Source organism: Oncorhynchus masou, chromosome 31, assembly GCF_036934945.1.
Source record: "Oncorhynchus masou masou isolate Uvic2021 chromosome 31, UVic_Omas_1.1, whole genome shotgun sequence".
In the NCBI taxonomy this organism is placed as follows: domain Eukaryota; kingdom Metazoa; phylum Chordata; class Actinopteri; order Salmoniformes; family Salmonidae; genus Oncorhynchus; species Oncorhynchus masou.
The window spans coordinates 65,856,721-65,871,652 of NC_088242.1; the positions used below are offsets into that span (position 1 = coordinate 65,856,721).

Here is a 14,932-nt window from a genome sequence, read left to right on the forward strand (position 1 = left end):
GACATGACACATGAACACTAATAACGCAGCAGGCAGGGAGGAGTAATGGTGTGCTGGTGTCTGTCAGGGAGCAGCTAACATGCTATGCTATGCTATCACTGCTAAAGAGAGCAGCATGTCCAGACAGCCAATGGAATTTGGAGAGGAGAGGGGGAGTATGGTGTCAGTCCCTCAGCCAAGTTGCCCACCACATCCACCACAGTCATTTTTAAGAGTTTGTTTTTCCCTCTCTACCTACTGTTCCACAGACAGAGGAATCTGAGAGTGAGTAGCTAGCATATGAAATGTACTCCCAGGGGACATGAATAGCATGGCCCCAACTACTTGTTTGTTGTTTTTCATTTATAGATTTCCCTCCATGTGGGTTAGGATTTAGTTAGCAGATTTGGACCAGAATGAAAGACGTGTTGTAATTTTCGAATAGTGTTTATTGCTTTTTTCTCACTTAGTATGTGTGTGAGTGCGCACATGCGTCGGGGTATGTTTGAAGCCTGTTAGCCAGATGGCTTGTCTGCCTGTTTGGGCTGTGTTTTACCCCTTCTTCTGCTGTTGCTCTGGAGGGCTGCCCAAGGGGTGAGGGGTGTCAGCCTCCCTTCACTGGGGGAGCTTGGACAGGAGGAATAGTCCTGTTTGAGGTTTTAGGCCTGCACTGAGGGGAACCAGCTTTCTCAAAATGTGGTGAAAATATAGGAACAGACTGCCCCCTAGTGGTACGTCTCACCACTGCTCCACTCCACGGCATGGCCATATTTACTCTGGCTCAAGCTAATGTGTTGATCTGAGGAGCGGCCAGCTTTGTCACTGACTCCAATCGTTGCACCATCATCACAAACCTCTCTCGCTGTTATGTCCATGCCGCCAGCTGAACCAACACCTGTAATTATCAACCGTTCCCCCATCTCCATGGAATGAGGTAAACACACCAATCAACTGGAGACACATTCTAGAAGCAGTGGAATGTTAGAGCAGGAGATAGTGTGTTTTTCCCCTTGATTTCTTTTTCTCTCTTCTAAAGGAGACTATGTGAATACATTATGTGTTAAGGTATGCAGAGAGGATTTGCTGTGCTGTGTACGGCTTTATTTGTATAGATGTGGATCTCCTCTCCTGGAGTATCTGCAGGGAAAATGTCTCTATTCCTTTATTCCAGTATTCCCAGCTCCCTATTTCTCTCTCTCTCTCTTCTCATTCATTTTGACATGAGTCGCTCATTAGCATACTTGCAGGCAGGTGTCCAATCAGGATGAAAGAATGCGCTTCAATGAAATACCCTGTATCCCAGCAATAAAATGGCAGTGTTCCGTTAATGTCTGTCATAGTTTGATTTGATCAGACAAAGAAGAGTTTCAGTGCTGCTCGTTGTAACCACTGCATGTTCAATATATTGGCCCTCAATATAGCAGGCATTCTTCCGTTAATGTCTGTCATAGTTTGATTTGATCAGACAAAGAAGAGTTTCAGTGCTGCTCGTTGTAACCACTGCATGTTCAATATATTGGCCCTCAATATAGCAGGCATTCTCCAATACCGTGTCTCACTTTCCTGTCTGTCTTACTCCTGGCTATGCATTTGGATCATGAGCAAGAACGAGATTAGGCAGGTAGAAATTACTTTATTTTTCAGGCTTTGTTTTTTAGGGTTGTATGTCACACTGTAACTACACCCTTGTGTTTCTGTGATGACACTTTAAAGGATCTACCTCCCACTCCACATCCTCTCTCAGTTCAAATGACAAGAATACACCTGGTGGGACTGCATTTTTGAGTCAGGCTGTCAAACACACTGGCATTTATCCTACACCCGTATATGGTCTCGGACGTAATGTTAGAGAACACACTGTTGAGTTTTCTAACAATTGATTCACACTGTCAGCAGTGTGTTTTTTTCATTGCCCTTTTCAATTCCACCACAGACTTTTACCACAAGGAATGATAAGAGAAGTAGAAGAGGTGGAGAAGCATGGCTGTAGAATGACCTGTTCCACTGCACAGTGGAGACATCAGACTAACTGTTGAGAGAGAGAGAGAGAGAGAGAGAGAGAGAGAGAGAGAGAGAGAGAGAGAGAGAGAGAGAGAGAGAGAGAGAGAGAGAGAGAGAGAGAGAGAGAGAGAGAGAGAGAGAGAGAGAGAGAGAGAGAGAGAGAGAGAGAGAGAGAGAGAGAGAGAGAGAGAGAGAGAGAGAACTGAGTGCAGTTGTTGTATGACATGTTCCAGCTACATGTCATTTCCATGGTAGTAAATGACTGCCTATAGAGGAGCAGGTGCCAAGAGGGAGAGGCTGGGGGAGATGGAAGAGAGCGGGAGGATGGGGGAGGCAGTACAGGTACTAAGAAGGGAGAGCAGGCACTGAGAGGAGAGAGGATGGGAGAAGAAGGGGGTTTTGAAGCCACTCTGGTATGATTAAAGTGGTCTGTGGGAACAGCAGGCAGAGCCTGTGTAATTCCTGGCCCTCTACCTCTCCAGGGGGGAAAGGTTTATGAGCACTGAGAGTATAGAGGCTCTGCTAGAGGTGATGGTGTCATCTGGGAGTGGCAAAGCTCCCTTACGGAATAGTAAGATGCGTGTGTGCTTCTATTCTGATGTGTCTGCATCAGAAACACCAGTTCATTAGCACTGGTTAGGTAGTGCAGTAGAGACAAAACAGTAGCCTTTTCATATAGGCCTTCTATTGCTAAACGCACCAAATACCCACCCATTGTTTATGTGGAGGCATTATGTGCATGGACATCATCAGGACCTGGCTTTTGGGGCTCTAGTCCCGAATGACTTTGGGTCAGCCAATAAGCTTTTGCACTGCTGCAATGGTGTAAAAAGAAAATGTGTCAACTGAATGTGCCACTTAACTCCCGAAGTCATCCAACCGTTATAATCAGGGGCATAGGGCTGCTGGTGCTCAACAGAGCGAAGCTCCCCCAATTTTCAGAATGGTTTTATGTCTCTCAAGATCACTTAATGATTACTTATCAAGCCGAAAATAATAACATGATAATGGCAGGCCACTGTTGTGCCAAAAACACCATGTAATTTCTTATGTGCTGAAATGTTACATTTTTTTTCTCATGAGGTGGCTGTGTTTAACTTCATCTCGTCTCAAATGCGATTAGTTCGGCCGGTTACTCACTGTATATCCTTCAAGGAGATTGAAATGCATTTTCACATGAAAGTGATTGGGATCAAATGGTTGCCATGTAGCACGGACGTTCACCTGTAAGACGTGAATAATTATTATTCACGATTGAGAGTGATGATGGCCTAATTCATAATAAAGTAGGCCTAATTTGGTGTTTTAGGATTTGACAAGTATAACATTTTCCTTTTAGCTACTTACAGTATGTGTAGGCAAAGGCAATCATTGTATGTACATTGTAAAATTCATGTCGGTACCAACTTTCATTCAGAAATAATGGCGTAATAATTATACAAAAATGGTGCTCCGGTAGGCTACATTAGAAAAATAGCGCTACCCCACTGGTTATAATGAATGTAAAGCAATTGCCGTGAAAGGTCAACTAATAATTGGGACAGTGCCATTGCGCTGCTTTGAAACAAACATGGGAACTCATCTTGATAATTAAATCAATGTCCAATTTTTGTTTTCACTTAATATTTGGTCAACATTAGGCAGACAATTGTTAGCTAAATGTATGGAAGTGCTCATGATCATTAGTCTAGCAATTGAAAGTAATTCAGATTTTACACACACATTAGGCCTGTAGTCTACCTAATGAGCTTCCCTGATGTTTTCCTGAACTTTTCAACACTTTTCTGATGCATTTTAGTCACTTAGACTAGTGATGCGAATACACATTCGTACGCTTTTCCCATAGACTATTCAAGTCATTTGACACATCTTTTATTGTTTAAAAAGGTCATAAGGTCATCTGCATCATTTCAATAACAATATAGCTGAAACTACTATTGGCTTCATTGATTTACTGAATGTATTCCCTTGTAAATGTAGGCTAAGCTAATTGCTGATAGATGATTGAAACAAATATTGTAACAGTTGGCCTAGCGAAACAATAACTTCATATGGGGTTACTGACTCGATTGAATTAATGATAAAAAGTGTTGACTATTTGGCCTTGGGGAGAGCACAGCACATGAAAGAAAACAGCGTTTGCAGGAAGGGGTGCTGGAAGTGTTGCACGTACATTGAAATACATTTGCCAAACGCATAGGCCTAGTGAGTCTACAGTCGGGAATCCAGCAATCAGGCAGCCCTTGTGGCTGATTTGTGGCTGTCAATGAACAGCAGGCAGCAGCTAGAAGGTATTTCGCAATATTTCAAAATACAATTGCTGGGCAAATCTGTTTGAGTAGGTGAGTGCCACTGGAATGTTGTTGGACTATAATTTCCTCCTCATATTGTGGGCCTAAAATCTGTGTATCCAATATTTTCATTTGCCTATGCTATCGGTTGCTTTTAAGACATGGGTCGTTCGTTTTATTGATCGCAGTATGTAAATGTCGCTTGACATTTTTGATAATTTTTGTGGTATAAAAAAGTATTATTGTGATGTCTCTAGTCATGTACAATGACGTAGAAATGCAGGAAATTATTTTAGAACGGCCCTTTCTTCCTCGGACCCACAAACCCCTCAACCCTGGACTTCAGGACTGGGCCCCGAATATTATGAAACTCTGGTGATCTCCCTGATTATGAGTTCCTTTTGTCTGTGCGTCTGGCGAGCGGAACGGGTGGCAGCGGTGGGATCCCTTTATCTGTTTTTCTTTTACTGCGCTAATTACTGTAGTATTTAATTTTTGTTTTGGACTGCTCTCTGCAGAGCTCAGCGCATAATGAATAGGACCAGGGAACTGAGGGAAGGAACGGCCGGGTCTGAGTGAATGAGCATCACCATGACAGGGGAAGCGGTGTTGGTGATTGTTTTGTGGCGACTGTTGGGGGAGGGGGGACGCAACTTCTATTCAGGCTAGTTCTGAGTGCGGCGCTTGGTCTCCCCAGACTACCTCCCCCATACAGGAAATGTTTCCCTCCTCTCATCTGGAATAATAAAGCACAGTGCTCCTTATTAGTGTTGCAACTCCTGTTCATTTCAACCAGTAGGCTGCTGCTGTGTTTCTGACTACTATCCCACTGTTCCCTTTTCTCATCTTAACCTGTGAGTTCCTAAGTGTTACTCTCGTGTGTGTGTGCACGCATTGCTCACTCCTCAACAGCAGTAATCTGACATTCCCCGTAGTGTTGCTCTCTGTTTTCATCTCAGACACAAAGCTCCTGCACTCTGCATCGGTTCTCTAGAAAATAACTGTAAGATCATTTTTCCCCTTAGAGCTAGTCCTACATTAAACAGATCCATATATTCTCTCCTCCAGAAGCGCCAGGTCAGGACTTTGTAACCCTGGACTACCGGCTGCGTTACTACCCCAGCATCACCTACGCGGTCATCGGCAGCGCTGTCATCTTCGTCCTGGTGGTGGCGCTGTTGGCCTTGGTCCTGCATCATCAGAGGAAGCGCAGCGTGCTGCTGCCCCGTGGGGTCCGGGGGTCCTCCCACCACCACCACCACCACCAGCCCCTGCTGCTGTCCCGCCTGGTCATCCTAGACCGGGGACATGTCCACCCGGCTGGCCCTGGCCTCTCCCCCACCTCCCCGTCTGCTGCGGGCCAGTACCCTGCAGGTCCCCCAGGGCTACAGCTGCTGTCTGGGGCCCTCTACCCAGCTGGCATGCCCATGGACTCACCACCTTCCTACTCCCAGGCTGTACTGGATGTCAGGTAGGCTGAGAGTCCGCTTGAGACATACTGTCAATGTCGTGTACTGGAGGGGGTAGTGTGAGACTTTTGCCAGCTGTAGCTTTGTCTATTTTAATGTGTTTGTTATATTCAAAATCAAATTGTATTTGTCACGTACACGTGTTTAGCAGATGCTATTGCGGGTGTAGCAAAATGCTTGTGCTTCTAGTTCCGACAGTGCAGCAATATCTAACAAGTAATATCTAACAATTTCACAACAAATACCTAATACACAGAAATCTAACTAAGAATTGATCTGTCTCTAAACTTAACTAAATACAATTTAGAATACTTCTGACCATAATTTGTCAATTTCTTAGTTAGGACGTTAGAATGCAACAGTGCAATAGTAGCATAATTATATGTACACTCCTTTATTCATCTATTTCTCCATCTCACCTCCAGCCGGCCTCCTTGGTTCGACCTCCCCCCGCCTCCCTACCTCCCAGACGGGGAGGAGCTGCCGTCAGAAGGTGAGCTGCCCCAGTACGAAGCCCCCACAGTGCCCTCCACTCAGCCAAATACATGCCCATCTGAGCCCCCTACACCCAGAACTGTGGCCCCAGGCTTGTCCCGGCCTAGCCTCAGCTCCAGAGAGGAGTCGGACCAGCTGTAGTCCTCTGGTTACTGCATCTACGCACGACTAGTACCCAGCCTCAGCGCTGTGGATGGCTGAAGAGAGAAGAGCTGTGCATTATGTCAAGGCCCAAAGCACTGTCCTGCCTGCTGTGGGAATGAGAGACAAGGTGCTATTCTACCTATAGCTACAACTGACTGACTGAGGCACTTGGAATCATTGCTCTTGTACGCTGGCGCCCTCTGCTGGAAATGTATCTACATATCCCTGACTGGGCTTACTACTCATTCAATCAATCATCAGTCAATTGCATTTAATCTGTGGCTATATAGCGCTTTTTACAAATTCATTTCTCACAGTCTGCTTAACAGAAACCAGAGCCTAAACTTCTAAAGACTGAGAAAAACTCCCACAGCCTCCCAACACTATTCATCTCCTGTTGGACTGGTGAAGACCAGTTGGGTGGTTGGGCGAAGATCCTTTAGCTTGGATTAAGTTGACTGGATAGATGGTCAACCTGTGTAGTACAGTCATGCATTAACAATGAAGTAGGAGTTGCACTAACTAACAGTATTTGTGGTACTCATAATGGGTCAAATGTCACATGGTGTTACAGTGGCAGATGTATATGTTGTTTAAGAATAGTGAAAAGGGCACAGTGTCATATCTGTAATGTTACAGTTTAGCACATTAGGACAACCAGCTAGCCACAGAAGCTCTTGGGTCGTGGACATACTGCACTTCCCTCCCATCCATATTGCATGATGCTGGTTCTCTTCAATATCTATTCTCATTGGCCATCTCTTTCATTTCATAGGAATAACTGGAATCATATTGCTCTGTTATAGAGCCCTTATCGGGGTTGTTGAGTATGCACGTAACCTTTGCAGGAACTCAAATGGAAGTATTATTTAAGGAAGAGAACATGTGGATGAAAATACTCTTACTGAGTAAGGTCCCAAAGTAAGGTTGTTTCTTTTGGTATCTGTGCCTTTTCAAAGCACTAAAATATACGTTTAACAACTGTATGTCTACTGTCCCACTCAGATTCTAGTATGACAGCAGTTCATTGAGATCTTGTTCTACTGCCCATGATGACAGTGCAAATTCCTTTGTTTTGATATATCTCCTCAGACACTGGCAGAGAGGAGCAGAATGTTCAGACTGCACTTCATGTCTGACTAGTGTTTTTATGTTGATTAACGTTACACTCTGCTGCCTGAGAGCACAGGACAAACGTTTTGTCAGGGAAGAGATAAAAACAATTAAGGAGTTGTTTGCATTAGTGCATAAAGAGGAAGAAGAAGTAGAAATGATGTGGACTGGAGCAGAAACCATTCCACTTGGTGCCTTGGAACACAAGCGTGTACATTGAAATAAGCATTTCAGATTATCCTCAAGTAAAAACAAATCGCAATTGCATTCAAGCATTTTTGTTGAACAATGTCTATTGTCAAAACGAGCCTCTCAACACACAGAACTATGTGGCTGCTTGCAAAACAGTAAATACATAAATACATTCAGCAAGGCTAAATGAGACCGAAATGGCAAATTCATCAAAAGAAGACTACTTACTGCAAAAACATCCAGACAAACATCCAGTGCATTGGGGTATTGTGTGTAGGTTTATGAGGGGAAAATATAATTTCATCCATTTTAGAATACGGCTGTAACATAACAACATGTGGAAAAAGTCAAGGGGTCTGAATACTTTCCCGGAATGCACTGTACATATAGCTGACAAAACAGAAAGTGATTCTGTCTTTTAAAAATACCAGTTGGTCAATAGGTTTTCTTTGCAGTCACTACTATATCATGATGATCGAAACAGGAAATACAACTATCAAATAGTGCAGAATTATAAACAATTTCTCTCCTTTTTTGCATACTTTACCAAACAATTTCATACATATCAAATCAAGTATTATTCATGAAAAACAAAGCACATTGTTTGCAGAATTCATTCACTGGTATCATCACAATCCAATTCCATGTATTCAATACATACGCTGTTCTGCTCATAGGTTTGTAGACTTTCCATTGGCAAGCAGAAACACAATCCCCAATAGATCTATGGACAGGTGAATACAGTGGAGGAACACAACGGAATTTATAGGCGTCAACCCTCCCCAAACCAAAGGTGTGTAATATTGGAGATGACTTGTCTCATGAGTACTTAGAAGGAACTGAACTTCATTTTCTGCATCTCTGCATGTTGTAAACAATCATACATCTTAGGCTGTCCGCATTGCGTAGATCTTTCCCTAATATTGTACCGATTTACTATAAATAAAAACATTGACTATTTTAGTATTAACTGATTGCCAGAAACAGGGAACAAATGCAACCTGTTCTCTTCTGATGAAAACAATGTATTGACATTCTGTGAACAAAACACTTAACAGCAACAACAAAAAATGTTGTCAATTGTACAAAGGTACAAAAACAAGAAAATGATCAGACAATCTACAAATGTATTGAAGCATTTGATCATTGTTGTTTTGCTATACGGACATTTAACCACAGTTCCACAAAAATGCTTGATTGAGAAAAACTACAAGAGCATTATTCAACCCAGTAGAAAAGTATTTGCTCAATTGACTCTCGTATAGTCACTGACAAAAATGACCAGACTTTTTCTCCTTGGTTCCATAATGATGTGTTACTGACTGCACCATCTACCAGCATGTATTTCCTGACAGACTGAAATGAATCATCACAGATGTGGTTGGTCATGCATGCAGTGTTATCACACACTAAATAGTATTAAAGTGTATTTCAATATATGTCAATCAGAAGAAAAAAATGTTGCTCTACAAATTGCATTTTGATAGATTAAGGATATACTGTTTTGACCCCCTACGTAACATTGTAACCTCTTGTAGTACTTCAACAGAACTGTATCAGCTCAGTATCCTTACTGGGTTGTTGAGGCAGACATGTGGGTGGCAGGTAGCCTAGCGGTTAACAGCACTGGGCCAGTAACAGAAAGGTCACTGGTTTGAATCCCGAGCCGACTGGGTGAAACAAGCATTTAAACCTAATTGCTCCTTTAAGTCACTCTGGATAAGAGCATCTGAGAAATCACAGAAAACTATTTAAAGTAAGACAAGCATTTTGTATGGAGCAGTGAAAGTTCCGTTTGGGACTGTTTTACCTATAGTAACTTGGTTAAAATGTCTCGCTTATTGTACTTCTTGGATTCATACTCATGGGATCCCAACTATCAAATGCTGTATCTGCCGTTCCTATTATACAGACTATTTTCTGAATTTGTACCATAGCTGTTTGACCAATTGAATTGACGCCAAATAATGTTTGGATAAAGAAGAAAAATAATAAATCTTTTTCTTATAAGTGTCCCAATTCATTGTTTAGAAATATGTAAGTCTCAGCTGTACAGATGATGTGATAGAGAGGAGACTGCCATTGTCTGTCTGCCTGTCTGTCTCTCTGTCTTCCTGCCTGCCTGTCTGCCTGCCTGTCTGTCTGCCTGTCTGTCTGCCTCTCTGCCTGCCTCTCTGCCTGCCTCTCTGCCTGCCTCTCTGCCTGCCTCTCTGTCTGCCTCGTCTGTCTGTCTGTCTGCCTCTCTGTCTTTCTGTCTGCCTCTCTGCCTGCCTCTCTGTCTGCCTCTCTGCCTGCCTCTCTGCCTGCCTCTCTGTCTGCCTGCCTCTCTGCCTGCCTCTCTGCCTGCCTCTCTGTCTGCCTGCCTCTCTGTCTGCCTCTCTGTCTGCCTCTCTGTCTGTTCTCTGTCTGCCTCTCAGTCTGCCTCTCTGTCTGTCTGTCTCTCTGCCTGCCTCTCTGCCTCTCTGTCTGCCTGCCTCTCTGTCTGCCTGCCTCTCTGTCTGCCTGCCTCTCTGTCTGCCTGCCTCTCTGTCTGCCTGCCTGTCTGCAACGCCCAGCCCACTGTACAATAACTAGAATTATTAATTGACTGACTGGTAAAGTTCCTATCTGAAGGATCTGTAATGTGTTGTTGTCGTGTCATTTCCATTTCAGAACTTGTCAAGGGTTTCATGTGACTGTGTACATATACGGAGAGTGAGAGAGTAGAGACATGTATTTAAAAAAAAATCCTATTTAGATTTTTAACTAAGAAAATATTGTTTCATTATCAAACATATTACTTTGAAAATTTTGTTGTGTTGGGCTCTGAACTTTGGATTTGAAATGATTCAACTGTCAGCTTTAATTTGAGGGTATTTTCATCCATATCAGGTGAACCGTTTAGAAATTGCAACACTTTTTGTGTTTCAGATGATTTTGTGCTCAATAGAAACATTGTAGTGTCATTTTGGAGTCACTTTTATTGTAAATAAGAATAACATGTTTCTAAACACCTCTACATTAATGTGGACATTACCATGATTACAGATAATCCTGAATGAATTGTGAGTGAGAAAGTTAGAAGCAAAAATATCATACCCCCAAGACATGCTAACCTCTCACCATTACAATAACAGGGAAGGTTAGCATTTTTGTTGTTTTTGTGGTGTATGATATTTGTGTGTCTAACTTTCTCACTTTCTGCACTTTAACCTCATAGTCATTGTATTATTTCATATCCAAAGTGCTGGGATACATAGTCAAAACAACAAAACATGTGTCACTGTCCCAATACAGCTCACTGTATATCGCCAGCAGTCATTTGGCTGGTGGTGTTGAACAACCTATAAACCAAAGATTATCATTCATTATAATTGTAAAATCCAGAAGATGAGGCTTACTCTCCAAAGTCACGCCCCCAGTAGTGTTGTCTTGTTTTATGTCAGATACCTAACTGACTAGAGGCAGAGGAGTAGTGTTACTCAGAGTCTCAGGACAATCTGGGTTGTATTCACTAGGAGCCAAGAGAAGCAAGTGGGCTGAAATGCTGAGGAACTAACTGAAATTGTCCAGTAAGAAACACTTGATTTTGTTTCCGTTCCAAAACGTCTTGCTAAGGTGTGCATTAATGAATGCAACCCTGGTCTGTAGCTTTTCTGTTACAATGGTCTGATTAGTCTTTTCACATGTCACTATGCTTTGGTTTGCGATATAGAGGGATGACTGATTTGTTGTTCCATTCTGTTGGAGACTTGTGTTTCATGTTGTTTGTATCTTTTACACAGCACCTTTTTGTTTACGTTGCTTTTCTGTCTGATCAAATATATTCTGTACATTAAAAGTAATATAAAATGGTTCTGATTCAAATATGTGTCAAGTGTGTTTCTCATTAGATACAGTCTTTGTTTCCCATCATAATACATGTTAAATGTAATTATTGTTGATTCATTTCACATGGTTGTGCCTGGGATTCAGTTCAATCATCCTACCACCCGGTGCCACTCTTTCCCTACAATACAATTGGCCTGGTTTAGGGATGCTGTTGTCTGAATCTTTACCCCACTTTAGTCAGAGAGAAAGCGGTGAAGTGAGAGGTTTTACTCCGCCCAAAATCATGAAAATAAGCCCATGAAGTGAGGAATTTTGTATGGTCAATGAGTGTCGAAATTGTTCATCAAAAAATGTGACTGCTAATTTTTTACGTGAGGCTTATTTGATTGAATAGAAGTTTCATGATGGCTAAGTGGTTATGATATTTTATTTTAACCAGGCAAGTCAGTTAAGAACAAATTCTTATTTACAATGAAGACCTACACCGGACAAACTCGGATGATGCTGGGCCAATTGTGCGCCACCCTATGGGACTCCCAATCACAGGAAGTTGTGATACAGCCAGTTGTGATACAACCTGGATTCAAACTAGGGTGTCAGTAGTGACGCGTCTAGCACAGATGCAGTGCCTTAGACTGCTGCACTAGGGTGTCAGTAGTGACGCGTCTAGCACAGATGCAGTGCCTTAGACTGCTGCACTAGGGTGTCAGTAGTGACGCGTCTAGCACAGATGCAGTGCCTTAGACTGCTGCACTAGGGTGTCAGTAGTGACGCGTCTAGCACAGATGCAGTGCCTTAGACTGCTGCACTAGGGTGTCAGTAGTGACGCGTCTAGCACAGATGCAGTGCCTTAGACTGCTGCACTAGGGTGTCAGTAGTGACGCGTCTAGCACAGATGCAGTGCCTTAGACTGCTGCACTAGGGTGTCAGTAGTGACGCGTCTAGCACAGATGCAGTGCCTTAGACTGCCAAACTAGGGTGTCAGTAGTGACGCGTCTAGCACAGATGCAGTGCCTTAGACTGCTGCACTAGGGTGTCAGTAGTGACGCGTCTAGCACAGATGCAGTGCCTTAGACTGCTGCACTAGGGTGTCAGTAGTGACGTGTCTAGCACAGATGCAGTGCCTTAGACTGCTGCACTAGGGTGTCAGTAGTGACGCGTCTAGCACAGATGCAGTGCCTTAGACTGCTGCACTAGGGTGTCAGTAGTGACGTGTCTAGCACAGATGCAGTGCCTTAGACTGCTGCACTAGGGTGTCAGTAGTGACGCGTCTAGCACAGATGCAGTGCCTTAGACTGCTGCACTAGGGTGTCAGTAGTGACGCGTCTAGCACAGATGCAGTGCCTTAGACTGCTGCACTAGCTGCACTGCAGTGCCTTAGGGGTGTCAGTAGTGACGCGTCTAGCACAGATGCAGTGCCTTAGACTGCTGCACTAGGGTGTCAGTAGTGACGCGTCTAGCACAGATGCAGTGCCTTAGACTGCTGCACTAGGGTGTCAGTAGTGACGCGTCTAGCACAGATGCAGTGCCTTAGACTGCTGCACTAGGGTGTCAGTAGTGACGCGTCTAGCACAGATGCAGTGCCACTAGACTGCTGCACCTAGACTGCTGCACTAGTGTCAGTAGTGACGCGTCTAGCACAGATGCAGTGCCTTAGACTGCTGCACTAGGGTGTCAGTAGTGACGCGTCTAGCACAGATGCAGTGCCTTAGACTGCTGCACTAGGGTGTCAGTAGTGATGCGTCTAGCACAGATGCAGTGCCTTAGACTGCTGCACTAGGGTGTCAGTAGTGACGCGTCTAGCACAGATGCAGTGCCTTAGACTGCTGCACTAGGGTGTCAGTAGTGACGCGTCTAGCACAGATGCAGTGCCTTAGACTGCTGCACTAGGGTGTCAGTAGTGACGCGTCTAGCACAGATGCAGTGCCTTAGACTGCTGCACTAGGGTGTCAGTAGTGACGCGTCTAGCACAGATGCAGTGCCTTAGACTGCTGCACTAGGGTGTCAGTAGTGACGCGTCTAGCACAGATGCAGTGCCTTAGACTGCTGCACTAGGGTGTCAGTAGTGACGCGTCTAGCACAGATGCAGTGCCTTAGACTGCTGCACTAGGGTGTCAGTAGTGACGCGTCTAGCACAGATGCAGTGCCTTAGACTGCTGCACTAGGGTGTCAGTAGTGACGCGTCTAGCACAGATGCAGTGCCCTAGACTACCTGCACCACTCAGGATCCCCCCTAAGATATAAGTGGACGCACGTGGCATTTTGGCAACTTACCCAAAAACGACTTTATGTCGGAGTTGTGCCTGTTGTCACAAAGAGGGTTTCCACCATTTTAAAGTAGTCAACTGGGTGAGGATTTCTATGAGTTGGGGGCAATCAGCCAAAGAAGATAATTGACTACTTTAAAATGGATATAGCCTCCATGGTGCTGCCCATGCCTTCACAGATGCTATAATGGCTCAGAGCGGTTGGGTTAAAAGCAGAAGGCACATTTCAGTCGAATGCATTGTTATACAACTGACAAGTTACCCCCCTTTACCTGGCCTCTTGCCAACCTTCCACCTTTGAGGACATTTATGTTAGAGAGGTCACTTGAATATCTTCTCAATATAATACACCATCTTTGCTACAGTGTATGTCTGTTGTGCGGGCAGGGTTATGCTAACTCTCCCTATAGGCTATATCGTTCATTAGACTGGACATACATGAGATGAATGCTTACTTCATACAACTCTTGTTAATCTAAAAATATGATCAAATATTTGCTTCTTTCTTTTCAGTGTTAGTATGTCTGTGCTTTGATCGATATCAGGGCACAACTAGTAAAAATGGAATATTTGTCAAGGGTTTGAATTTAAAGTCATAGTGAAAAGGTATATTACCTTTGGGCCAGTCACCCATTCATTAATGGTGTATTGTTTGAACGCTCAGACCCCTCACCTTCCTCACCCCATCACATTAGGACTCCTGAGTTGCGCACTGGTCTAAGGCACTGCATCTCAGGGAAAGAGGCATCACTGCAGTCCCTGGTTCAAATCCAGGATGCATAACATCTGGCTGTGATTGCGAGTCCCATATGGTTTCGTCTGGGGTAGGCGTCATTGTAAATAAACATTTGTTCTTAACTGATGTTCCTCATTAAATAAAGGTTAAAAAAAATTCAATTAGGACACAACAGAAACACTATAAGAGCATTATTCAACCCAGTAAAAAAGTATTTGCTCAATTGACTCTCATATAGTCACTGACAAAAATGATCAGACTTTTTCTCCTTGGTTCAGATAGCATCATAACATCTCTGAATCAGGCAGTCCCGAGTCTTCCATCTCCCCGACTCTCTCCCCTTCTCCCCTTTCTCCCTATGTCTACCCCTTTGTCTGCCTCGGCCCCTCTCTCCTCTCTACCCAAACACGGAGGTGGGGGACCCTGTTTGCATAG

At 43.9% G+C, this 14,932-nt stretch overlaps 1 protein-coding gene across 2 annotated transcripts in view; it reads left to right on the forward strand.

Annotated features, from left to right (window-relative positions):
* LOC135524281 (low-density lipoprotein receptor class A domain-containing protein 3-like) overlaps nucleotides 1-11,530 on the forward strand; it is a 112,241-nt gene extending 100,711 nt beyond the window's left edge. Inside the window, exons 5-6 of one of the 2 annotated variants that reach the window (XM_064951685.1) lie at nucleotides 5,340-5,742; nucleotides 6,166-11,530. In XM_064951685.1, coding sequence (XP_064807757.1) covers nucleotides 5,340-5,742; nucleotides 6,166-6,376 — 614 coding nt within the window. In that variant the 3' untranslated portion in view covers nucleotides 6,377-11,530. Of the gene's footprint in view, nucleotides 1-5,339; nucleotides 5,743-6,162 lie in introns of both variants that reach the window. The other variant, XM_064951687.1, reaches the window with a different exon arrangement.
* The last annotated feature ends 3,402 nt before the right edge of the window (nucleotides 11,531-14,932 follow it).